Here is a 27,070-nt window from a genome sequence, read left to right as displayed (position 1 = left end):
ACACACACATATATATATATATATATAGTTCTTTGAGCAAATCTTCCATTATCCTCTCTTGTCCATTTCCCCTTCCCACCAAATCCCTTCTTCCATACTTCCTTCCCTGCTTTCATGTCTATTTTTGTGAACACATTACATTGAATTAGGGTTGCATGCACCAGTGTGTTGGATGTATTTGCTTGAGAGGCTACATCACTGAGGAATACGGCTCCCCTCTATATATAATTTTAACAGTCTATAACTGCTCTGGGAGGGAGAAGGCTCCTCCTAAATCTATGATGGAATGCTGATGGGCCCAGTCTTGTCACCACTGCACCTGGAGTTTAGAGGTGTGAAGTACATGTCACATCCAAAGACAGCATTTCACAGCACTTCTCCCCATCATCCATCTCGTACATTCTTTCTGCCTCCTTTTCCACAATGTTTCCTGAGCCTGTTTCAAGCTGTGGTAAAAGCAACTTCATAATATCTATGAAAATTTAAATTAGGCAGGCTCCTGTGTCATAAGACACTATTGAGTGGGAGTACAATTACCACTACGAACCTTGGAGCCACAAGCTAACATACAAATTTCTGAAGATCTTCCAACATCAACTTAGTTCCAGTCCCCACACAGCAGCCCAAGCCAAACCCAAAAGCTTCATGGCAGAATGTAGTTATAATCCATACCCACCAGTTTGTGGTGGGAATAACAGTACTACCAGTCTGAAACAGTGATGGTTATGATGGCACATTACACAGGTTGACAGAAGTAATCACTTTCCTGCTTCTGAGGGTAATGGCAAACAAGAGTCTCCAGACATTCACTGGCCATGTAATGCTCTCCCTCTCTCACCATTCCCGTAGTTAACAGCCTCTACACAGAGACTCATATGTACATTACTTTCCACACACATCCTCAGCTTGCATGTGCACACAAGCGCACAAACACACATACACACACACATACACACTGCACCAACATGTAAGAATGCCTACTGTTGACAGCTTATGTGATGATATTATCTTATCATCATGTGGCTAATAAATCATTAAACCTACAAGATGATAATCACCATGAAGTCCAGGTATCAGTGATTGTTACTGTTTGTTAACAATGTTTTTCTGTTTAGATCAATAAAATAACATCAAATACAACATTTAAGAATGCAGGTTATGTGGCTGAGACACTTAAGAAAGTGCTCAATATCCCTAGCCATCAGGGAAATGCAAATCAAAATAGCTCTGAGATGCCATCGTATTCCTGTAAGAATGGCTAAAATCAAAAACACCAATGACAGTTTATGCTGGAGGGTATTGGAGAAAGAGGAACACTCCTCCACTGCTGGTGGGAGTGCCAACTTGTACAACCACTTTGGAAATCAGTATGGAGATTCCTTAGGAAAATGGGAATCAGCCTACCACAAGACCCAGCAATTCCATTCTTTGGCATATACCCAAAGATGCATATTAATACAACAAGGACGTCTGTTCCACTATGTTCATAGCAGCATTATTTGTAATAGCCAGAACCTGGAAGCAACCTAGATGCCCCTCAACTGAGAGTGGATAGAGAAAATGTAGTATACTTACACAGTAGAGTACTATTCAGCAGGAAAAAAACAATGGAATCTTGAAATTTCCAGGCAAATGGATGGCACTAGAAGAAACCATCCTGAGTGAGGTAACCCAGTCACAAAAGACAAACATGGTATGTACTCACTGATACATGGATTTTAGACATGGATCAGGGGAGTGACAGCCTACAATCCCACTGCCAGAGAGTCTAGGAAACAGAACCTTCAACCAATGACTGATGGAAGCAGAGGCAGACACCCACAGCTAAACAATGAGCTGAACACAAGGAACCAAGTGACAGAGAGGGAGGACTAATGAGCATAGGGGTCAAGACTGGGCTTGTTTAACGCACAGAAACAGCTAACCTGAACAAGGCTTAGCTCTTGAGCCCCAGAATGATGGCTGGGAATCCAGCATGGGACTGATCCAGACCCCCTGAATGTGGGTGTCAGGGAGGAGGCCTAGGCAATCTATGGGGCCTTGGATGGTAGATCAGTATTTATCCCTGGCATACAAATGGACTTTGGGTGCCAGTCCCACAATGAGGGATGCTCTCTCAGCCTGGATTCTTGGGGGAGGGCCTAAGCCCTGCCCTGGATGAAATGACAGACTATGAACACCCCCCATGGAGGGCCTCACCCTCCCTGGGAAAAGGAGTGGGGATGGGGGAGGGGGAGGTTTGTGGGAGGGCTTGGGAGGAGGGAAGGGAGAGGGAGAGGGAACTGGGATTGACATGTGAAGCAACCTTGTTTCTAATTTAAATTTAAAAATGAAAAAGACAAAAAAATTTAAAAAGAATGCAGTTTATGGTGGGCATAAATCTCTAAGGTTTACTTATCCCTTTAAAAACAATGCATCACAATCTTTTTTTGGATTTTTTTATTGTATTATTTTAATTTTAAATAGCTTGCTTCACATGTCAATCCCAGTTCCCTCTCCCTCCCCTCCTCCTGCACTGCCCCACCATCCCCCCAGCCTCCCACCCTATCGCCACTTCCTTCCATATAGGAGATAGCTAGAGTTTGTCATTTCACTCAGGGCAGGGTCCAGGCACTCCCCTATGAGTCCAGGCTGAGAGAGCATCCTTCGTTGTGTTATGGACACACAATGTCTGTTTTTATGCCAGGGATAAACACTGATCCACTGCTCAGGACCCCATAGGTTGCCCAGGCCTCCTCACTGACTCTCACATTCAGAGGGTCTGGAGCAGTCCCATGCTGGCCTCCCAGCTGTCGGTTTGGGGTCCAAGAGCTCTCCCCTGTTCAGATCAGCTGCCTCTGCTGGTTTTGCCAGCCCATTCTTTGCCAATTTGCTCATCGCTCCTCTCTCTCTGTCACTGGGTTCCATGGGTTCAATTCAGTGTTTAACTGTGGGTGTTTGTCTCTGCTTCCATCAGTCACTGGATGAAGGCTCCAGGATGGTTATAGACATCAAGTTCATTATCAGGAATGGACATTCATGGTGGTCTCTCCACTATTGCTTAGCTTGCCAGTTGGTGTCATCCCTTTAGATCACTAGAGGTGTCACTGGTGCCAGATCTGTCTTCTAACCTATGATTCCCTCTTCCCCCTATTTTATCCCCCACTCAACCTTCCTGTTCCCCCATGACCTACTCTCTCTCTCCCCCTCTTTGGATGGCACTAGAAGAAACCATCCTGAGTGAGGTAACCCAGTCACAAAAATACAAACATGGTATGTACTCACTCATATATGGATTTTAGACATGGATCAGGATAGTGCCAGTCTGTATTTCTACTGATAGAGAGTCTGGGAAACAGGAAAGAACCTAAGAGATATATGCATGGTACCCAAGAGAAGAGGAATGAGGCAAGATTTTCTGAACAGATTGGGAACATCACAATCTTATGTAGTCTCTGAGTGCCTCTTCTCTCTTCAATTCACTTAAATAAAACCAGTTATCAGATGAAAGGAATGATCAATTCACAAAATCAGAAATATGAAGACTAATAATATAAAAAAGTATACCATTTCACTATTTTCGAACATATTTAAAGAATGGTATGCTGTTTCTTTCTAGTAGACAAGTTTTTAAAAACCATTTTCTTCTGAGACAGGGTCTTGGTATATAGCCTAAGTGCCCTAGAACTTACTAGGTTGCCCAGGCTGGCTCCAAACTCATGATCCTCCTGGTTCTACCTTAACCCTCACTGTGCTGGGAATATAAGTGTGTGCTACAATGCCCTGATCAAGACTGCTAAAAATGTTCACAAATTGAGAGTACCTAGTACTGACAAGCCTGCAGGGAAATGAGTCATTCTTACATGCTGCTAGTGGGAGGGCCAATTAAGAAACATTTTTGAAGAGCAATTTGTGAATGTCTGTGACAATTGTTATTGTGTATAATTGTACATATACTTTTGACCTTGCAATTCCAGTTCCATCAGTTTATTCTAGACAAATACACATATACGCAGAGATATACTTACAGAGATGCAGGGGCAAGGTTATATTGCGGTGGTGGTGGAGTTTCTTAGTTTAAACAACTTCATACTTGTATATAGTGCGCTGTGATCACATTCACACTCAGTACCCTGTATCAACCCCTCCCCACTCCTGTCAGCACCCTTCTTCCCCACTCGTCTTCTTCCTACCCTCATGATCCTCCTTTCTTCCTCCATTTTTCTGTGGTGTAGGGTCAAAAATGCTAGACTCATATCCCAGTTCTTTCTTCCCCTAGCTCCTTAGATAGGGGCAATTAATACATGTAAAGCTCTTGGGACAGTTTCTGGCAGATAGTGCTATAAAAATTTTAAACAAATAAATTCCTATCACTTCGTTATGCTTCCTTTTTCTGTGGTAAGATGGGAATTGTAATTACCAGACCTGAGGGGGCATCAAAAAAGATTATGCAATACTAACATTTAGGTTATTGGCATGAGAATGTTTGTTTGTAAACAAGTGCTATATAAGTGTCAACACAATGTTTACCAGTGCCATCAGTAGAAACCTCTTTCTTCTGCAACTTCATCTAAACCCCTACGAGCAGGGCTCTGAGGAGATAGAACTATGACAAAGTGAACAGGGCTTTGGCCCTTCTGTTTGGCTGAGCAAGCCTTCTCCAGTTGGCCTCTCAAGGGCATGCTTAAAAGGCCACTTGTGTCTTTGCATGTGATTTTACTAGCCATTGCAGATGTCTGCTTGGATGTTGCCATCTGTTCCCTGGCATTCTTCAAGTTCACATTGCATGATTGCTCCCCCAAAGTGTGCTCTTTCTTGATTTTGGTTCCACTGTGTCTATTTACCTCTATGCATGCTTTCTTTTTACTCTAAATTCTATTTGTTGTTTTTCCTACTTAAAGGGTGTGTTTTCTTCCATCACAATAGTGATATGTTGTGTGTTTTTTTAATTTTTAAAACATGCTATGTATGTGAGTATTTGCCTGCATATCTGCATACTAAGTATGTACCTGGTGCCTTCAGCAATCAGAAGAAGGCGTCCAACCCCCTGGAACTGGAGTTACATAGTGATGGTTGTGAGCCTCCATGTGGGTGCTGGAAATGGAGTCCAGGTCCTCTGGAAGAGCAGCAAGTGGTCTTAACCATTGAGCCACCTCTCTAAGACTGTAGGAGTTGTTGTAAAGGAATAGTGAAACTCATCAGAAAATGAAAAGATAAAACCAAATTCAGCTAGAGAGTACTGTCACCAAGAGACAGATGTTAATGTGTTGATATATTTACTCCAACTTTTTCTCCCTATAAATGGGTTTTACTTGTCCGAGGCTCCTTGCTCTTTTCACTTTAAGAAATCTCATCAGAAGCCTGATTAGAATACATATGTTTTCATCTCAAGGAACACCAAGCATCATTTTATTTATACAGGGAAATTCACCATTTTCAATTTTATAATTTAAGTGCCATTTAGCATGTTCAACTCAGTATATAACCATAAGCATTATCTAGTTTCAGATTACTTTCTGCACCCCAAAAGAAAACTTGTACCCATCAAGCAGTGGGTCTATGATTGACCCATCCCAAACTCCCAGTTGGTTAGTTAGTTTTAAACCTCAACTTGCCACAACCTAGAATCACCTCGGAAGTGTCTCAATTGAGGAATTATCTAGTTGGTGGTTGATATAGGAAGACCCACCCAAATTTTGGCAGCACCACCCCCTAGCCAGGAGAAAGCTAACAGTAAGAAGCAGGCAGTCATCATAGATGCATTTGTTTCTGCTTTCCAACTAGATGTAATATGACTGGATGCTTGAACTCCTGTCTTAACTTCCCCAGTATGGTGCAATATGGCTTCAAATTGTTAGCCAAACAAACCCTTTCCTCCGTTAAGTTGTTTTTGTCAGGGTATTTTATCACAGGAACATAAATGACATTAGGATATGCAATCACACGGTATGTGACTTCTTTCTTTAACATATTGTACCATAGACTGGTACCCCATTTTTTCCATAGCTAAATAACATGTGGATATTAAATTTTCCTCATTATTTCATCTGTCAGTTTGGTTCATCTTTACCTGTTAAGAGCAATGTTTTTAGGATGGTTATCATTCATTTTGCTTCAACACAATATTTTCAGTTCTTTCTGTGTCGTTCATTTTGCTTCAGTTCATTCCACATTATTCATTATGACTTTTGTTTTGAGTTATGTTTTTTGTTTATGTTTGTTTGTTTGTTTGTTTTGAGACAGGGTCTCCACACACAGCCTAGACTGGCCTTGAACTCATGATCCATTTTAGGAGACAGAGTTACAGATGGACAGGTAGGCAAGTGGAGAGCTGTCCATTGTGCATCAGTACGAGAATGTGAATGTAGAATCCAGAAGACATGACCATTCTGAACTTGTGCCCTGCCCTGGGTTTCAGAGAACTTTTAGCAAAAGATCAGCAAAGAGTTGCTTCTCCCTACCAGACTCACAAAGGAAAAATATATTAACTTTTAAATTCATGAATAAAATGTTTAGAACTTTAAAAGACAGATGATCTGAATAATGTGTATAAGTTGAAGATAATGCTAAATAATCATTGGGCATATTCTGTGCTAACTTGTTCTCTTTCTTTGCAAACTTTTCTTTTAACATGTTTAAGTGGTGCAAAGATTGGTGACTGGGGTTCCAGATGTACTAGCTGTCGTCAATTTAGAGGAGGGAACAGATGGAGTTCTTCTATGATCAAGCATTATGTGTGTGGTCTGCTCTCTGGGTTGCAGCCATCAGAGCATCTGCTTTCCTCTTTTTGACTGAAGATGTCTAAGTTAATCAGCCCAACAGAACACCAGTTACTGTGTTATTAATTATCTAGGCTACCATAACAATGCACAGTAAACTGGGCAGCTTAAACAATGCAAATGTACTGTCTCACAGTTTTGTAGTCAAAGTCAAAGTGTTGGCAAATATGGTTCCATCTAAGGAGTGTCCAGGAGAAATATTTCCCATGGCCCTCTTTAGTTTCTGGTGCTTTGTAGTTAATACTTAGTGTTTGTGGACCTACAGACAAATCACCCCAGCATGTGCCTTTAATTTTACATGATCGTTTCCCTGTGTTCATATCCAAATGTAAATTTCTCCTTTTAATAAAGTTTTCATATTGCATTGGAAGCTCACTGCTCCAATATGATGACATCTTAAGAAACCACTTTCACAAGAACCTTATTTCTAAACAATATCACATTCTGAGGTATTGAGTATTAGTACTTTAATAAATAAATTTGGAGAAGGCATGATTCAATTGACAATACTGTAAAGTGCTCAAAGCCCGACGAAAACTTGGATTCAAAGTCCATGTCTCACTCAGTAAGTGTATTTCCAACTCATAAATCCAGAAGCTCTCTGAAAAATGACTGTAATAAGCACTGGTGACAATTGAACAACAACTAGAAATCAGTGTTGGAGTAAAGTAACACAGTAAAGCTGTAAATGTAGCCCATCAGGACAGAGTAGTTATGGGAGAAATAGTCCATCCAAGTACGAGGGAGAGGTGCTAAGGATACAGCTTATGAGGAGAGGGCTTTCCTAGTACACACAAGGCCTTGCTTTCCATCCCTAGCAATGAAAAATAACAACAATCAAAACGTTTCTATTGTTAATAGTTTAGAAAATCTAACCACTCCTAGGTGAGCATTCTGCAAAGGGCACTCTATGCATCTCAAATGGCAAATACCACTACTCACTCATGAAAGGGAGGGGAAGAGATCTTACTATCATAAATTCTTGCTAATTGATATTCTGAGCATTGACATCATTTGTAGGCCAGATCCTTGGTTAGCAAACCCATAACATTTTGAGCAGCTGTATCTACAGATACCTGAGTCATTGTGGCCACAGTGTGAATAGCCACAAAGAAGCAGAGTTTGTTATCTGCCACCCACTAACAACACTTCCCACTGGTCATCCAACAAAATAATTCACCTTACTTATAAATACAGAAGCCCTTTGGAAAATTAATTTGCTATGTGTCAGTATTAGAGCACAGTAATATAGTGAATATGACCCAAAAGGTCTCTGGCCTTGTTAGATTACATTGCAGGGATAGAGACAGTCAATAAGCAAGTAAATAAAAATAATTACAAATTGTGAGAAGTGCTCTGAAGGAAATTAACAGGCTGATGAGCTAGATAATGGGAAAATCAAAAGTGAGAGGAATAGGAATGTCTACAGTTGACAAGCTAGTTAAAACCTTCTCTGACGAAGAGCTGGTTTAGTCCTCAGTGAAATGGGTTACAATGATGTGGGGTAAGTGGGAACTCAGGCATGGATAGACTCGGGCTGAAAAGCCTTTTAGTGGACAATACTTGGAATTTTCAAGGAACACCAGGAAGCCTCCATATCTAGGATAAGACGGTGGGGAAGCAGGGTGAAAAATGAGACTCAAGAGGCAGCAAAGTACCAGATCACCCATGTCTTTTAGGGTTTGGATTGTAATCTGTGATAGGAACTTAATGGAAATTTTTGAGTAAAAGAATGCCATGGTTTGAACAGATATATTGAAAGATCATTCTGGCTGCTGCGATGAAAACTGACTCTAGTGAAAACAGGGATTCATTCCACTTGGGAGGCTATTGAAGTCATTGGAAAGGAGATAATGGTGGCTAGGCCATGTCAGAGAATGTGGGAACACACATACACACACACACAAACACACACACACATATGTATATAAAGGAAAATTGATTTAGGATGTAGAAGTGGCTTAAATTAGACTCAGTAGGTTGAACATGGATGGAGAAAGAGAAGGATGTAGCATGGGTCAATGCTGTACATAGAAACTATGGGGAAAGAATGAACATTGTTACCTGACAGTAAAATTACTAGGACCTCTGCCTCTGCCTCCCCACCAAGATTTCTATGTTGTGAAGATAGTAATTCCCATAAACCCAGGCCTGACAGACTAACTCAGAAGTGCATATATAATAAAACTCTAGGCTAGATATTTAGCTCTATCTGCAAGGCAAACAGAGGGAACCCAGCATTTGAGACCTACTCTTCAAGCTACACAATTTCTCCATTGATATTTTCACTGCTGATGAATGAGAATTCTATTATCTATTATCCTGAGGCAGTATAAGGGGTTTTTAATCAACTTAAAAGGAATGCTTAGTCCCGCAAAAACATTCTACCATGGTAGCCTTTTCTATGTGTAATATACTGACTCCAAAAGCACTGTGACTAAGTCCATTCAAGAAAATATGTATTTGAAAATTTCAAAATAAAAAGGTATACTCAGCAAAATCTGAAAGGTGTAATTTTCAGCCCATGAGCTCAAGAGAAATGTCTGGGGAAGGCATGCCGCTCAATGATAAAGCATTACCTAATATGTACAATTCCCTGGGTTCAATCCCCGAATCACAAAACAAATAAGAAAACTAGCAGTATAGGGGTATGTTGTGCTAGTTCCGGAACTCTGAAGGCTGAAACAGTAAGATCATCCTGAACTACACAGTGATTTATAGGCTAGACTATACTATAAAACAAGACCCTAACTAAATAAATAAATATCATATATTATTACAGATGAAAGATGATCTACATCACAGGAAAACACAAAACCACTGTAAAGTATCACTTCATGTCACTAGGGTAGCTATAATCAAAAGATAGCAGCAAGAATTGGAAAATGTGTAAAGAAATCAGACCACTCACATACTGCTAGCAGGGATGTAAAACGAAGCAGCTTCTTTGAAAAATAGCCTGGAAGCTTCTCAGCATACTAGTCATAAAGTTACCATATGAATCAGCAATGTCACTCCTGAACACACTCCCAAAAGAATTGAAAGCATTTGCCCATTAAAAAAACCTGCATACAAATGCTCACAGCAGTATTGTTCAGACTAATCAGAAAGGAAAAACAAACTTAAATATGTATCAACTGATGAATGCGAAACTCCAAGGCATATACACAAAAGTAAATATTATTCAACAATAAAAAAGGAATGCATGAAGGATACATGGCACATGGGTGAACCCTGAAAAAATACATTAAGTGAAGGAAGCCAAAGGTCAAATATTGTATGACTCTCAAATGAAATTCTCCTAAGAGTCAAACTCACGGAGACAGAAGGCAGGCCAGTGCTTCCACGGTCTACCTTGGGGAAAGGAGATGAATATAGTTTGAGCTTCCTTTTGAGGTTGATGAAAATTCTCTGAAATTAGATAATAGTGATGAGTCCACAACTTTGTAAATATGCTACAAATGATTAGATTCTACTTTTACATCACTATACTTTATTTAATGGAAATTACATTTCTGTAAGTATGTGTTTTCTGTCATTTGTCAGTGAGCCAATTCCCACAAACTTCCAGAACAACGGAGTCCCTTTTTGTGATGTCAGAAGTGTTATTTATTGGCACCTGTCTAAATAGCAGCAACAAGTTACCTGTAGGAGTTGAGCAGTTGCCATGTGACTTGTGTTACTTTTATTTTAATTGATTGTAAGCATTTACCACATTGTGCAGGTCAGCTCTGGGGTTTACAAAGAAATTTCCAGTGCCTACTCAAACTTCATCCTCCACTTCACCATTATCAGCAAATGAGAGCTCCCCACCAAAAAATGAAGGGGTAACCTTACCATGATTACACAAATATCTTTCAGGTGAAGTATCCTTAACTGACTCTTACCACATCCTGGCATTCTCTGACCAAGTAGGGCTTGGCCAAATTTTTTTACATACTTCTAGGGCCTTCTTGTATCAAAGGACCCCTGGTCAAGTTGTCTCTGTGTATGTGAGGACTTATTAATAAAGTTGATTCCAGCCCAAATTAACTAATCAGTATAAGAGTAAAAGACTCAAAGTCACCACACACTGAGTTTCAGTGCTCTCAGCCACTCTTCCACTCGTCAAGAGCGCTCCAAAACACATTACAAGGAAGGCACAGTGCTACATGCCTAGAATCCCAGTACTTGAGAGGCTGAGGCAGGTCCAGATCATGAGTTTGCAGCCAGTATGGGCTACAAAACAAGAGCCTGTCTCTAAATTAACAAGCAAACAAATCGTGAAATACTCTTTTGCTGTTGTTGCTTAGTTTGCTTTTGATATTTTGGGTGGTTTTTGGTTTTTGTAGTTTGTTTGTTTGTTTGTTTTTGAGACAGTGTCTCTCTATGTAGCCCTGTCTGTCCTAGAACTCACTATGTATTCCAGGCTGGCCTCAAACTCACAGAGATCCTCCTGCCTCTGTCTCCTGAGTGCTGGAATTAAAGGTGTGCACAATCAAGCCTGACCTCTAACATACTCTGTTTTGCAAAGCCTGCCCTGTTACACTTGGCCTGCCTTCTTCTTCTCTCTCCCTTTCTCTTTCTCCCTTTCTCAGCCTTGTGAGGACTTTGGGAGAAGGTCTATCTGAAAGTCAGGAGGAGAGAGCCTTCACTAGTAGTAAAATTGGCTGATATCTTGACCTTGAATCTCCCACTATCTACAATGATGAAAAATAAGATTGTGTTGTTTAAAACATCCAGTAACTGGGGTCGTGACTATAGGTTGCTTATCCTTTGCTTTATATGTCTAATATCCACTTATGAATGAGTGCATACTGTGTTTGTCTTTCTGTGTCTGGGTTACTTCACTCAGGATGTTTTTTTCTAGTTCCATCCATTTGCCTGCAAATTTCAAGATGTCTTTGTTTTTTACTGCTGAGTAATACTCCACTGTGTAAATGTACTACATTATCCTTATCCATTCTTCAGTTGAAGGGAATCTAGGTTGTTTCCAGGTTCTGGCTATTACAAATAATGCTGAGATGAACATAGTGGAACAGATGTCCTTGTTGTATGAATGTGCCTCCTTCAGGTGTATGCCCAAGAGTGGTGTTGCTGGGTCTTGAGATAAACCGATTTCCAATTTTCTTAGAAACCACCATACTGATTTCCAAAATGGCTGTACAAGTTTGCACTCCCACCAGCAGTGGAGGAGTGTTCCCCTTACTCCTCATCCTCTCTAGTATAAGCTACCATAGGTGTTTTTTTATCTTAGCCATTCTAACTAGTGTAAGATGGTTTCTTAGAGTCGATTTGATTTGCATTCCCCTGATAGCTAAGGATGTTGAGTAATTCCTTAAATGTCTTTAGGCCATTTGAGAATATTCTGTTGAGATTCTCTGTTTATACTTGTACCCCCATTTTATTTGGTATTTTGACCCCAGAGAAGTTAGGTAACAAGGAGAATCCCAAGAGAGACATGTATGGATCCCCCAGAAAAGGGGAAATAGACAAGATATTCTGAGAAAATTGGGAGTGGGGGGATAAGGGAGGGCAGGAGGGGAGGGGAGGGCAGAAAGGAAGAGGGGGGGAGAACACAAGGGAACAGTATGGTTGAGATTGTGGAAGGACAGAGAGAGAGAGAGAGAGAAAGAGAGAGAGAGAGAGAGAGAGAGAGAGAGAGAGAGAGAGAGAGAGAGAGAGAGAGAGAGAGAGAACAAGGAAAGAGATACCTTGATAGAGAGTAGAGAGAGCCATTGTCGGTTAGGAAGAAACCTGGCACTAGGGAAAATCCCAGGAATCCACAAGGATGACCCCAGCTAAGACCCTAAGCCTCAGTGGAGATGGTTCCTGAGCTGGCCTCCCCTGTAATCAGATAGATGACTACCTGTATTATAATCATAGACTCTTCATCCAGCAACTAATGGAAGCAGATGCAGAGATTCATAGCTAATCACTGGGCCAAGCTCCCAGAAACCACTTGAAGAGATGGAAGATCTATAATATGAGCAAAATTGTCAAGACCAGTTTGGGGATACCATAGAAACAGCTGACCTGAGCTAATTGGAGCTCACTGACTCCAGACTATTACCAGGGGAACCTGCAGGGGACCAAACTTGGTCCTCTGAATGTGGGTGACTGTAGTGTGGCTTGGGCAGCTTATGGGGCCACTGATAGTGGGACTGTGACTTATCCCTAGTGCTTGAACTGTTTTTTTTTTGGAGCCCATTCTCTTTGGAGGGATTCCTTGCTCAACCTAGGTATAGGGGGAGGTGGTTTGGTCGTGCCTCAAAGAAAGATGCCAGAGTTCGTTGACTCCCCATGGGAAGCCTTACCCTCTCTGAGGAGTGACTGGGGTGGGTTGTAGAGAAGGAGGGGATAGCAGGAAGAGAGGAGGGAGGGGGAACTAAGATTGGTATGTAAAATGAGAAAAGATTGTTTTTAAAATAAAAAATGTTAAAAAAACAATATTAATACAACTTGAACTATGTTAACAGCTACATTAGCATTGATAATTTTTTGTAAATTACACATCTAGGCCTTTTCAGAGAACTCTCTAATATGTAGAATCCAAATAAAACTGCTTAAAAGCCAAGTCAACTAAAACAGCACAGAGAAACTCAGCTCCTAGGTCTTTCCACCCATTCTTGCCTCATACTTTACCTCTCACCACATCCTGTGACTACTTGACTCCCAAACCTACTGTTTGTCCCTTGCTGTTGTTCCTGCTCTTACCTCTTGGACTTTATGACAGATATTTTCTTCGTGCTGACCCTTGGTATTGCTCTATGAGCACAGTTTGCTCCACTGTCAACCAATCCAGTTGAAGCATTTCTGAGTCACTCTCTGCTTGATCTGCCCTTAATCTCTCCCCCACGATGACCCTCACAGTTAGGAGGCTGGTGACTCGTCACGAACCTGAAGGGAACTGAACCTTAGTTATATCATGATTTCAAGGACAAATTTTTTTCCAGGAAGAAAGTAATGCATCGCTCATTAATTGAAGAACAGTTGTACTTAATAATTTAATAATCTAAAAGAATTATTGCCTGGATTCATGAATTTGAAATGTAAAGCTTCTAAACAAACTCACAATCCTTTAAAGTAAACTCCATATATTTAAAAGCTCATACTCACGTCATAATTTTGACTAAGGACATTACTCAAAAACTTGATACGTGCTCTTCTATGCCACATCTCTTCTATTTTACACCCTGCTCCTAGTTCATGCTATTCCATGCTCCATGTTTCATCATATGAAACTCAGAAAGGTTTGTATAATACATATCACCATCAAACAAAGGTCTAAAGTTTTATAGCTTCAAACTGAGTTGATGTATAAAATAAGCACACAAGTACCAAATACTTAACTTATGTAACAAGACCTGTGGTGTAGATTTTGGATGAGAAAATAGAAAAAAAAGTTTCTTGCCTCAGGGAAGCAGGCTGGGGAAAGATAAATCAACATCTTAGCAGGTAGGTAATGCTAAGTGACAAAGTTGCCACTGTGCCCTGCAGGTCCCATTTCAACCTTTTTTTATAAGAAATGTGGCTTCCCATCAGGACCTGCATGCAGCAAGACACTAGTCAGTGTTTTCTATTGATGGTGATGATGATGTATTTTTCCAGAAATTATCTCTGAAATCTGAGCATTGTTCAGATTAAACCCCAGGTTAGTTTCATCAGGAATTGCCAATCACTAGCATGTATGAGCTTTCAGCTAAGGGTTGATTTGCTAAATGAGAAATGTTATCAACTGAACTTACTTCATATGGATGAGATTATTATATTTCAAGACAATCTTCTTAATTCTTCAAATTACTGGCTACTTCAGTCAACTACCCATCACCTATTTAACTTCAATGAAGAAACAGTTTCTATGCTCACTCCTCCTGTCACAAAGTATAAGGTAAAACCCTTCTAGACATACACTCCTCCTGTGTCACTTTCAATCTGTTAATAGATTTTGGCACACCTCAGTTTCCTCATCTATATTTTATTTTTATTTCTATAAACATATACAGAATACAGAAAGATGGCATCATAATCCTCCAGAAAGTTTTAAATAAAGCATTGTACATGAGAGGAAACAGTCTAAAAGAAAACCCAAATGTTCTATTAGGTGTATGTTGACTACCAAATGGCATTTCCAAGAAACACCAAAGACACTAGTCCAAGCTAGTTTTTGCTTGAGGACAGTTTGCATTCGTTCACATAAAATAGTTAACGAATGCATTTGTACACTGAAACTCCAGCATGTCCTACAACTATGTTGACCAATAGGAGGCAGCCAGTAAATCTTCAGTGGTACTATTTTTCTAATTGTTGATTTATAGAATCTTTTATATGTTGGGAGAGAGAATAAAAAGCATATTTTCTTACCTGAAAGAAAGATAAAACTTGAAACAAGAATCAATCCATAAAGCCTCTGATACAGTATGTGTTTTTTCATTGTCTACCCTGTATCAAAGAGTCAAAATACGCCCAAATCAGATTCAAAACCATCAATTTCTAAGTACATATGATCACACTTCTCCTTCACATTACACCTAAGGGCTTTTCCCCCCTATGAGTGACTACAGCCATACTGACTGACTTTAATTATATCCCTACTATGTGCCACTGTGTTACTCTCTGGGAATATAGTGGTAAAATAGAAATAGCTACCCTGAAGGAGTTATCCCAGTGGGAAGAGTCATATAAAAGACACAATTAGAAAGAAACCATTTGTAGTTTAATGGTTCCTAGTTTCTGGGTGCTCTTTGCTTTCAGTGATTTTTGTGACCTTTGTGATTTTTAATCGACATACAGTTATTTATTTTTGTGGACTACACTGTGTTGCCATGATACATGTATATTTTGTGTATTCAACATGTCAGGGTTGAAGGAGCACCATGCAAGATGACCTTATTGACAGAACTAACTCATCAAACAAGTCTTGTATTCGAAGTAGATCTGTTTCTAGAAACCTGGCCTCCATCTCATTATTTTCACCCAGCTTCTCTCTTTAATTAATTGCAACTGAGGTTTCTTATTTGGGAAATGTATTGAACGTCTACATCCCCTTTTCCTTAGCAAATTGTGGCTTAAATGTAAACTGTGGGTAAAACCACAAATCCTATGGGAATTTATTACAGAAAGCTGGAACTAGGATGCTAATAGGCATTTTTTGATTCTAAATGAAATACATTCCTGAATGATTTGCTACTGATTTAGGCTTTTTTCCTCCTATAGGGCAATATAATGTATTGGATTTCTTCCCACTTTTATGTGAGGTTTGGAGTTAATAGATTCACTTTTACATTTAATATCACAATAAAATCCAATTAGGAAATCTGATGAATCTTGAGCATGCTATGAGTACTAGCCATTAATCAAGCTCTTCATATTTACTGCAGTCTACTGCCATTCTCATTAGGATAATGAGAGAATTTGTATGACTTGGGTGGGTTTTCTAGCCTACAAGCTTAGAAGTAAGGAGGTATCCAAATCTTTTATGAATTCTGAGATAAAATGCAGCTTAAATTTATAGCGCCATAAGATGTCTTGCCTGAGAATCTAGTAACTATCTATGAGACCATACATATTTCTGTTCCTTAATTTTCCTGGGTCTCAGTTTCCTTATCTACAAAATGTTGATAATAATCTGCCTATATCCCAGGGCTGCTGTCAGAAAGAATCAATTAAGATGATATTTCAAAGGCAATTTTCAAAATATAAAGTGCTATAGAAATGGGTATGATGGATTTCTATCTATAAAATGGAACTTTCAGCAGCAAACAAGCCAATTTATATCCATTTTCATTTCCTTTAAACTTTTATAAAATGACATTGAGTAAGTAAATCAATGGACATCCACTACAGAATACTATGCAGCTGCTAAAAGGAAAAGAAGTCTACATGTCTGGCATGAAACAGTAGGCTGAAGAAGGAGAGTGGCTTCAGAAGATTCGCCACATAGCCAATACAATTTTATATGTCTTAATTCTTTCATAATGAGAATATACAAATTTTAATGGAAGAAAAATAAGAGAAATGAATAGGAAGGGAAAACAATAGTATTAATGTTGAAAATATGAAAATCAATGTATTTCCTTTATACTACTCAGGATTCTGTGCTATTTGGATTTTTATTGTGGATTGTACATTTTTGTTTGTTTTTTGAAGAACCTGCATCATTTTCACAATTTTTAAACTAGTATGAAGAATGAAAAAAGAAGAAAAAGAAAGGAAGCAGAAAGAAGGAAACAGTGCAGACTGGGGATTTATATCATATACATCATACAATGGCATGCAATTTGATACTTTTATGATCAGTAATTATTATGATCACAATTCTGTTGTAAAGGAATGGAGAAAACAAAGAGAGAGAAAATTGAGAAAGAAGACAAGGAGGGAAGAAGGGAGTACTTACCTGGGAATAGCGTCCCTCTAGCTTCCCACCCTTGTCCCCGTAGTGTCCAAAAGAAGTTTGCCTCACAAATGGTGAGATCTGGACTCCAAATTTCTACTTCAGGCATGAAGTGGACTGAGCAGAATGAGGAGATTCATTCTCTGCTGGCCGTGACTTAGTCCCCTTTTATTCTGGATCAAAACAGCCTTACTGCTCCTAGCTTTATGAGCATATTGACCAGGGAAGATCCTCTCTTTGTTACCTACAGCATGTCATGAGGCTGCTCTCCCATGCATAAAATCACCCTGAGCAATGTTCTCAGGTTATTACATACCTGCAATAACCCATTAATTTCAGGCCTCTTTCCCAATTTTCATTAAGGGTTATCATCTGTTCCTAGTTAATTATTGCATCAATTAAATTGGATATATTAAATGCGTGCTTGCTCATTTACCTAAGGCTCATTTCACTTTATTGAGAAAATAGGACCTGCGAGGTATTCGCAACTATGAATGAAAAGTAAAGGCCAAGAAGACAACAACACAGTCACATCTCCTTTGGCAATGACTAGGTTTACTGAACCAGTTCCTGAGCTGTTCTTGGAAGGCAGGGGAGTAGTTTTGTTTCAGAAGGCAGCAAGACAGCCATTGGGCTATGATGAAAATATCATTGGTCATGAACATATCACCAAATCCCATCAGAGATTCAGAAATGACCCATGCCAGTCTCTGTACTTCAAAGATGAGGGCTCTAAGGTCCTTACAGAATGACTTGCTCAAGGTCACAGAGCTTGTAACATCATATCTGGAATTACTACTAAGATCTGATGCTTCAGACCATGCATTTTCTTTCCGGTCTCATTCTTTAAGTGGAAGTTTTCAGTCTAATAGGAGATTCATTCAACTGATCTGAAAGGCCAGGAATCTCCATGAGGAAAAGAAATGAGATGTATAAAAAATGCCCATCACTGACTCCTGAGCACAAAAGTTGAGACACAAGAACCAAGGCTTAGTTGAAAGACAGATTCATGATTGGGACTTCAGCCATATGACTTAAGACCAGCCCCAACTTCCCTCATTTATAAAACAAAGATAATAGAACTCACCGCAGTATAAAGATTTTGTGAGATAGAGTGTGTAAAGGGGCTTAGAGCACACTTCCAGTACCACAGATCCTGTCTGGGACTCCAAGACATCTCCCTTACACTAGGTATAATGTTTAGTTTTGGAGCTACTCCCAGCCCATGGTGTACAAAAGTGGTATTTCTCTGATGCTTGCTACTTCACACCACGGTTTTTCATTGGTCTCGTTACATACTGAGCTGTGGAAGGGCATGAAGTCATTGTCATTCGGGGGTTTATACAAAGCCTGGTACATAGATGGTGACAATATCTTTATCCTCTACTTCAGTGTAAATATCCTGAAAGTGGAGAATTATGTCTCTTTTTCCTTGTATCATGACACAGGAGCTAACATAATGCCTGACATAAAACTGTTTAATGAATATTTTCTGAACGGAAGATTGCTATGGTTTGGGTGTTAATAGTCTTTCCAGGGTCCATATGAGAAGACTTGAGCCCCAGAGTGACTCTACTAGCTCCATGGACCTTAAAGAGGGGAGGGCATAGCATGAAATTCCTAGGTCACTGAGAATGGACTCTTGAGGGAGATTGTGGAACCTCAGTTCTCATTCTTTCACTTTTGCCTTCCTCAAAAGATAAGTGCTTGTTATGACACATGTTTCTACCAAGAAACACTGCCTTATCAAGCCTCAAAGAAATAAACCCAATCTTGGATGTAAATCTCCAAAACTGTAAGCCAAAATAAACTTCTTACTTCATGAGTAGCCTGTGTCCAGTATTTTATTATAGTATTAGAAAGCTTACTAATATAAAGATGGAGATAATTTAGGGAGAATATATTTGTATATGCTTAGATATATCAGCCAAAATCGTCTGGAAGAAAATACTATGAGAATATCTGATACCAGACAGACAGACTTGGGGAATCTTAGGTGGAAAAGCAGCTTAATTTTCACTGCACATGCTTTTCATAATTTTTGAATTTTAATCATCTGCTTGTGTGATTTTCAAAGAAAAACACTGTAATTTTTCAAAGAAAATCCAACATAGTTCAATGAAATAACTAACTAGAAAATGAAACTTGTGCAATAAATGAAGTTAGAACTCTTTGCCAGGAAAATAAGTGCCACCTGGGAGGGTTTCAGTGGGTATCTTCCATTCTGTGGAAGGTCATAAGGAGAATGTTGACCATCTGTTCTCCATATCTACAAAGTAATAGGAAATGGACTGAAATTGCAGTGGAAGATGGGGTTAGACATAAATAAGTCATTATTGATTATGTGAGTTGATAAATACCAAAAAGGCTATCACAGGATGTTATGAGCTGCCCATCCCTGGAAAATCAAAGGTCTGGAAATCCATATGGCTTCTACTGGTTTATTTGCCTTCTCACAGACAAGGTTGAACTGAATGACTTGAGTCTCTGTCACCATTGCTGACACTAGAAAATATTTTTAATCTGTTGGAGGTCTAAGCTGTCATCACTTGGGAAAATGATGATTTCTACACAAGACGGCTCCAGCTACAAGCCAGCTGTTGAGTATGGGCTCAGTCAAAGAAACAGCAAAAAGATCCACACTGGAGGAAAAAATCATGTGATCATGTGTATTGGTGATTTCATAAGAGAGTTTGAAAAACAGTTTTGATTATATTAGACCTTAAACACTATCATTAAACTAATTGTCCTTGTCATTATGATGTGTTCTGTCATATTTTTATTCTCTATGTTGCCATCCCTTAATGATGCATTCTATTTCTTTATATAATACTGCTGCATATTTTTAACTATGATATAAATTTGTGTCCATAACATGAAATGTACCATACCCCCAAAGAGGTACTAGAGCATAGGAACACATAGACTGTCACACATGACTGCTTATGTGGGATACCTTACTGCCTCACTGCAGAATAGAAATAATAGTGATGATGATGATGATGATGATGATGATGATGATGATGACAGAATTGTGATAATGATGAGATCCACTTCTAGTGTTTTCATGTTGTAAGTGAGATACTATACATTAAGCACTTAGAATACTGGCTAGTATATCATAAATTATAAGCACTGACTATTACTGTATGTTCTTCTGCAGCTTATTTCTCAAGACCAACTGTGTTTGTCTAATCAGTATTTGAGTAACCACTATTATAAGGCATGATAAAGAAATCTACGAATTTGGCAGCAAGCAAAGTAGGGAAACTTTTGTCTTGCCTTATAAATTTTGAGATGTTATGGGGTTATAAGGACACTAAAGAAAACAAATGAAAACAGGCATACATATATCAGATGAAGATAAATACCATAGATCAATAAAACTTTCTAAAATGAGGGTGTGAAGTGCTATTTCAAATAGAAAAATCAGGGCATCCTTAAAAAAATAGAGTGACCTTTGAACAGATGCTCTGAAGGAAGTAAAGTAGTGTTTCATGGGTGCACAAGGAAAGAGGGTACCAGTCAGAAGAAGAGAATAGTGCAGCCTTTCCAGGAACCACATTGAGGTCAATTTGCCCAACTCCAAAGAATAAAGAGAAAGCAGCGACAAGAGGTTAGAGAAGCCATGTGGATCTGAATCACGTGGGGTCTTGTGGGCCATTTTAGGAACTTTGTTTTTGCTCTGGAAAAATGGAAAGGCCCTGCTGGATTTAAAAAACCTATTTTACTTTGAAATAGCATGAAACTTACAGAAAAGTTAATAGAAGAGCACAAAGAACACCCCTATAGCCTTCATCAAGAACACCTGAGTTGTGATATTTTGCCTCTATTCCCTTATCTCTCCCTATGCGTATTTTTTAGCACTTAAGAATAAATTGGACACATCGTGTCCCTTCACTCAAAATACTTCAGCAGGCAACTTCCTAAGAACAGGAATAGTTCCTTACATAACAACAATTATCTAAGTGAGGAGAATGACGTTGATGTAATAATATCTTATATACAGTCTATGCTCATGTTTAGCCAACTGTCTCACTAATGTTCTTTATTTCATTTTCCCCTTCTGATCCTGGATCCAGTCTAAGATCACACATTGCTTTTAGTTGTCACGATTTTTCAGTCTCCTTTAATCTGGAAATGTTCCACAGTTTTCTTTGGCTTTGATGACATTGACATTTTAGAAGCATACAGACCATCTATTTTATAGAATATTCCTCAATTTGGACTTGCCTAATCTTCTTCATGATTCAGGTTGGGAATTTTCAACAGGAAAATAACAGAAGTGATGTGGTATCTTTCTCAGTGGACCACATTGTCACATATGTGATTTCAATTTATTCCAGGACTGATGTTAACTTTGATTACTTGATTGAGGTATACTGTCTGTTGTCTGTCAAATTCCTCTATTTTACTTATCATTTTTCTCATTTGTAATTTCTAAGTGAACTGTGGGAACACTTTCAGTCCATGAAATTATCTTGTTCATAGAAAAACCTTCAGCCCACATGTTAATTTTTCTATTCCCAACATTTTATTAGTCAGCTTTTTACCAAAAGAAAGAAAAGTTTTCCTTTCTCTCATATTCATGCATTCTTTTATATCAGTATGGGCTCATGAATTCCTATTGGAATCAGAGAATTACAGTCTATCATAAAATATTAGTGTTATAATTTATAAAAGCAACTCAAAAGAGAAAGATGCCATGCAACAGAATTCAAGCTGAGAGGTTTTTTTATTAAGGGAAAATGATCATTAAAAGGTAAAAGTAGATGGGGTCTGGTCTCTGGGATCAGGAGCAGGAGCAGTGAGAAAGAGGAAAGAGAGACAGAGAAGGGAGAGGGAGAGAGAGAGAGAGAGAGAGAGAGAGAGAGAGAGAGAGAGAGAGAGAGAGAGAGAGAGAGAGAGAGATGGGAAATGGTCAGGGCCCTTTTAAAAGGGAACATATTGAATAGTGTCAGCAGCTGAGGGTGTGTCTTGTCAGAACTCCAAAGGCAGGCCAGTTCAAATACCTAAATACTAACAATTAGGCTATGGACGGGAGAGATGGTTCAATGTTTGGGACTTAACTGCTTTTGCAGAGGACATGGGTTTGATTCCTAGCTCCCATGTGACAGCTTACAACTATCTGTAACTCCAGTTCCACGGGATCTGGTGCCTACTTCTGACCTCCACAGTCATTATTCACATGTGGTCCACAGAAAACCATACACACAAAAAATAAAAATTAAATGTATTACACTGATGCTCACATTGCCATTGGGTATCCCCAATTGTATTTTATTTCATTTCATTTTATGTGAATGGTTATTTGGCCTGCCTGATATCTGTGTACCACTTGCATACCTGGTGCCTGAAGAAGCTAAAGTCACCTCCTAGAACTGATCAGCCCTGAATCATATACAAACAAGTAATACTAAATGTACTTAGCAGATTATATACATAATCTTATATATATTAAAAATATGAGACTGAATTTGAGATGGACTTGGAAAGAGATTTGGGAGAGAGACATGAGAGAAGTTGGAGGGGGCATATGGGAGAGACTTGAGGGAAGAAAGGTGAGGGGCATAATACAATTATATTTTAATTAAAAAACAAGGGTGGCATCAATGAATATCTCAAAACAAATGAGGAAAAGCCCACAGGACCTCAAACCTACACAGAGACAAGAGAGGGAAACTGGGAGTGCAGAGGTGATCTTTCCCCAAAGTCCTTACAAAGCTGAAAAGGAGAAAGAGAGAGGGGGGAGGGAGGGAGGGAGGAGGGACGGAGGGAGGGAGGGAGGGGGAGGGAAGGAGGGGGAGGGAGGGAGGGGAAAGGGAGGGAGGGAGGAAGGAGGGAAGGAAGGAAGGAAGAAAGGAAGGGAGGAAGGAAGAAAGAAAGAAAAAGGCAGAGAGAAGAAGAAGGCAGGCTAAGTGTAACAGGATAGGCTTTGCTATATAGAATTGTTAGAGGCCAGGCTTGGTTATGCATGCCTTTAATCCCAGCACTCAGGAGGCAGAGGCAGGAGGATTTCTCTGAGTTTGAGGTCAGCTTGATTGTCCAGTGTCAAATGGTTAGCCCTGGAAACATGTATACAAATAATATAAAAATTGGACAAGCTCTATTTAGTAATATAAATGTATATATACATATATGTAATCAATGAGAATTAGTGAAAAAATAGGCCATTAACTTGAAGAAGCATAGGAAGGGGATGCGGGATGGTTTAGAGGGGTAAAGAGAAGGGAGAAATTCTGTCATTAAAATGGTAATCTCAAAATTAAAATAATAATAATAATAATAATATATAGAATGCATGCCCTCCCTAGTACCCTTCAAATCTCATCAGAGCCTAATAATAAACTTTCTTCCTCCTAGTCTGTGATTAGGAGATAAGGTTATTCACAAAAGTCATTTAAGCCAGTTGAGAAACGGTACGATGCCTTAAGTTAGTTTACTAGAAAAGGTCTTTCTTCCCAAAACATATCCTTTAGGGTCTTGGAGACAGGGTTCATTACCAGGACTTAACAACAATGAAAGTTTTAAAGTCTTCCATCCAATTCTAAGCTATCATAATGCTGGAAGGTGCTGTGTGGGCTCCTGGGCAAGAAAAAAATATCACTGATCTTAACCAACATTAGACCCTGAATGCTACAATACTAACCTGGCAGACAAAATGTTCCATTGATGCAATAGTGCCAACACTGTTTATGGGAGTAACTAACTATTGTCTTTATTAGATTTGAGGCCCACACCACAGGACAAAATTCATGCCTGGTTCTATAAACATGGTGAAAGTCCATGGCTGGGGAAGGCATAAGCCCTAGGTGAGAACCTGTTGATGTTGTTTTTCTAAATGACCATGTTATCAAATTGCCTTATATTTACTTATGTGGTGTATATCCATAGATCTATCTGTTCTCCCCTTTGTCAGAGAAACTTCTTAGCACAGTGAGTAGTGGTTAATGTAGAAAACAGAGCTGCGAATAAGCAATCCTGAATAGTCAGACATAGATGGGACATCTACATCAACATTCCTCTACAGCAAGACACTGGGGACATTTAGGAAGAGATGGAAGAAAGAATGTAAGAGCTGGAAGTTAAGAACTGTAAAATGCTGTGGAATGGACATGATGTGGCAGTTGTATACATGAATTCACAGTAGTTGTTTTTACCTGCACAAGATCAAATCAGTTAATATTTCAGCATGATGGGGGGCTCTCAATGTTTCACTTCTAGCTGAGGACCTGCTGGCAGTTGGTGGTTGTTGGGGAAGGGAGTCACTATTCTTTAGGAGGTTGGCCACTGGAATGTTGTCTGTGCCCCAGTGCATGAATCTATGCCCATATGCATATAGGCAGCACTAATTGAAATCAGTGGATTAAAATTAATCAATCAAAAATAAATTTTAAAATGGAAAGATCTCCCATGCTTATGGATTGGTAAGATCAACATAATAAAAATGGCAATCTTGCCAAAATCAATCTACAGATTCAATGCAATCCCTATCAAAATACTGGCACAATACTTCACAGACCTTGAAAGAACAATAATCAACTTTATATGGAAAAATAAAAGACCCAGGATAGCCAAAACAACCCTGTACAATAAAGGAACTTCTGGAGGCATCACCATCCCTGTCTTCAAGCTCTATTATCGAGCTATAGTCCTGAAAACAGCTTGGTATTGGCACAAAAATAGATAGGTAGACCAATGGAATCTAATTGAAAACCCTGATTTTAACCCACACACCTATGAACATTTGATTTTTGACAAAGCAGCTAAAATTATACAATGGAAAAAAGAAAGCATTTTCAACAAATGGTGCTGGCATAACTGGATATTGCATTGCAGAAGACTAAGGATAGACCCATGTCTATCGCCATGCACAAAACTTAAGTCCAAATGGATCAAAGACCTCAACATAAATCCAGCCACACTGAAACTCTTAGAAGAGAAAGTGGGAGATACTCTTCAACGAATTGGTACAGGAGACCACTTCCTGAACATAACACCAGAAGCACAGACACAGACATCAAAAATTAACAAATGGGACCTCCTGAAACTAAGAAGCTTCTGTAAGGCAAAGGACACAGTCAACAAGACAAAACCCGATATCTGACAGAGGGCTGATCTCCAAAATTTACAAAGAAATCAAGAAGCAAGTCCCCAAAACACCAAAGGATCCAATTAAATGTGGGGTAAAGAACTAAGTAGAGAATTCTCAATAGTGGAGTCTAAAATGGCTGAGAGACACTTGAGATATCATCTCACCCCTGTCAGAATGGCTAAAATCAAAAACATCGAAGACAATTTATGCTGGAGAGGATGTGGAGAAAGGGGAACACTCCTCCACTGCTGGTAGGAGTGCCAACTCGTACACGCACTTTGGAAATCAGTATGGAGATTACTCAGGAAAATGGGAATCAGCCTACCACAAGACGCAGCAATTCCACTCTTAGGCGTATATCCAAAAGATGCAAATTCATACAACAACGACATCTGTTCCACTATGTTCATAGCAGCATTATTTGTAGTAGCCAGAACCTGGAAGCAAACCATATGCCCCTCAACTGAAGAGTGAATAGAGAAAATGTGGTACATTTACACAATGGAGTACTATTCAGCGGAAAAAAACAACGGAATCTTGAAATTTGCAGGCAAATGGATGGCACTAGAAGAAACCATCCTGAGTGAGGTAACCCAGTCACAAAAAGACAAACATGGTATGTACTCACTCATATATGGATTTTAGTCATGGATCAGGGGAGTGCCAGCATACAACTCCACTGACAGAGAGTCTGGGGAACAGGAAAGAACCTAAGAGAAATATGAATGGTACCCCAGAGAAGACGAATGAGGCAAGATTTCCTGAGCATATTGGGAGCATGGCGGGTGGGGTGGGAGCTGGAAAGAAGAGAGGGGGGAGAAGAGGAGGAGAGAGTAGGTCATGGGGGAGCAAAAAGTTTGAGTTGGGGGAAGGATGGGGGGAGAACACGATGAGAAATACCATAATAGAGGGAGTCATAGGTTTGAAGAGAGATCTAAAAGGATGACACAAGCAATAGTGGGGAGACTACCTTAAATGCCCCTCGCTGATGATGAGTTTGATGACTACCTTATATGCCATCCTAGAACCTCCATCCAGTGACTGATGGAAGCAGAGGCAAACACTCACAGCTAAACACTGAACTGAACCCCTGGAACCCAGTGACAGAGAGAGAGAACTGATGAGCAAATGGGTAAAGAGTGGGCTGGCGAAACCAGCAGAAACAGCTGACCTGAACAAGGGGGAGCTCTTGTACCCCAGACCGACAGCTGGGAAGCAGCATGGGACTGATCTAGACCCCCTGAATTTGAGAGTCAGTGAGGAGGCCTGGGCAACCTATGGGGTCCTGGGCAGTAGATCAGTGTTTATACCTGGCATACAAACGGACTTCGTGTGTCCATAACACAAAGAGGGATGCTCTCTCAGCCTGGACTCTTAGGGGAGTGCCTGGACCCTGCCCTGAGCAAAATGACAGACCCTGGATATCCCCTATGTGGAGGGGAGTAGGGATAGGGTGGGAGGCTGGGGGGGATGGTAGGGGGTATGGGAGGTGGGGAGGGAGAGGGAGCTGGGATTGACATGTGAAGCAAGCTCTTTTCTTTAAAAAAAAGTAATAAAAATAATGAAAAAATAAATAAAATTTTAAAAGTATAAAAAGAGGACATGAAGTTGGGAGGAGATGTAATGGGGATTCTAGGGGGGAGTTGGAGGAGAAAATTGAGGGATGGGTGTGATCAAGACACATTATAGCCATGTAAGAAATTCTCAAAAAGTAAATGCCTTGGCATTTATTTTAAAATATTATTAAATATTTTAAAGAGTCATTACTGGAATCAGGGCTTCATTAAATGAGTTGAAAAGCATTCATGGAAGAACTAACTATAAATTAGACATCTTGAGTAAGGA

The 27,070-nt window shown here is 39.6% G+C and overlaps 1 protein-coding gene across 1 annotated transcript in view; it reads right to left on the bottom strand.

Moving 5' to 3' along the window:
- The window catches only part of Adgrg4 (adhesion G protein-coupled receptor G4), a 122,359-nt gene extending 107,188 nt beyond the window's left edge, over positions 1-15,171 (bottom strand). The window contains exon 1 of the mRNA XM_040743909.1: positions 15,102-15,171. Within this exon, the coding sequence (XP_040599843.1) occupies positions 15,102-15,171 (70 nt within the window). The remainder of the gene's footprint in view (positions 1-15,101) is intronic.
- Positions 15,172-27,070: the final 11,899 nt, after the last annotated feature.

This window comes from Mesocricetus auratus, unplaced genomic scaffold (assembly GCF_017639785.1).
Source record: "Mesocricetus auratus isolate SY011 unplaced genomic scaffold, BCM_Maur_2.0 Super-Scaffold_100003, whole genome shotgun sequence".
NCBI classification, from domain to species: Eukaryota; Metazoa; Chordata; class Mammalia; order Rodentia; family Cricetidae; genus Mesocricetus; species Mesocricetus auratus.
Note: the sequence above shows the minus strand (reverse complement) of the source record. Positions and strands in the feature narration are given on the sequence as shown.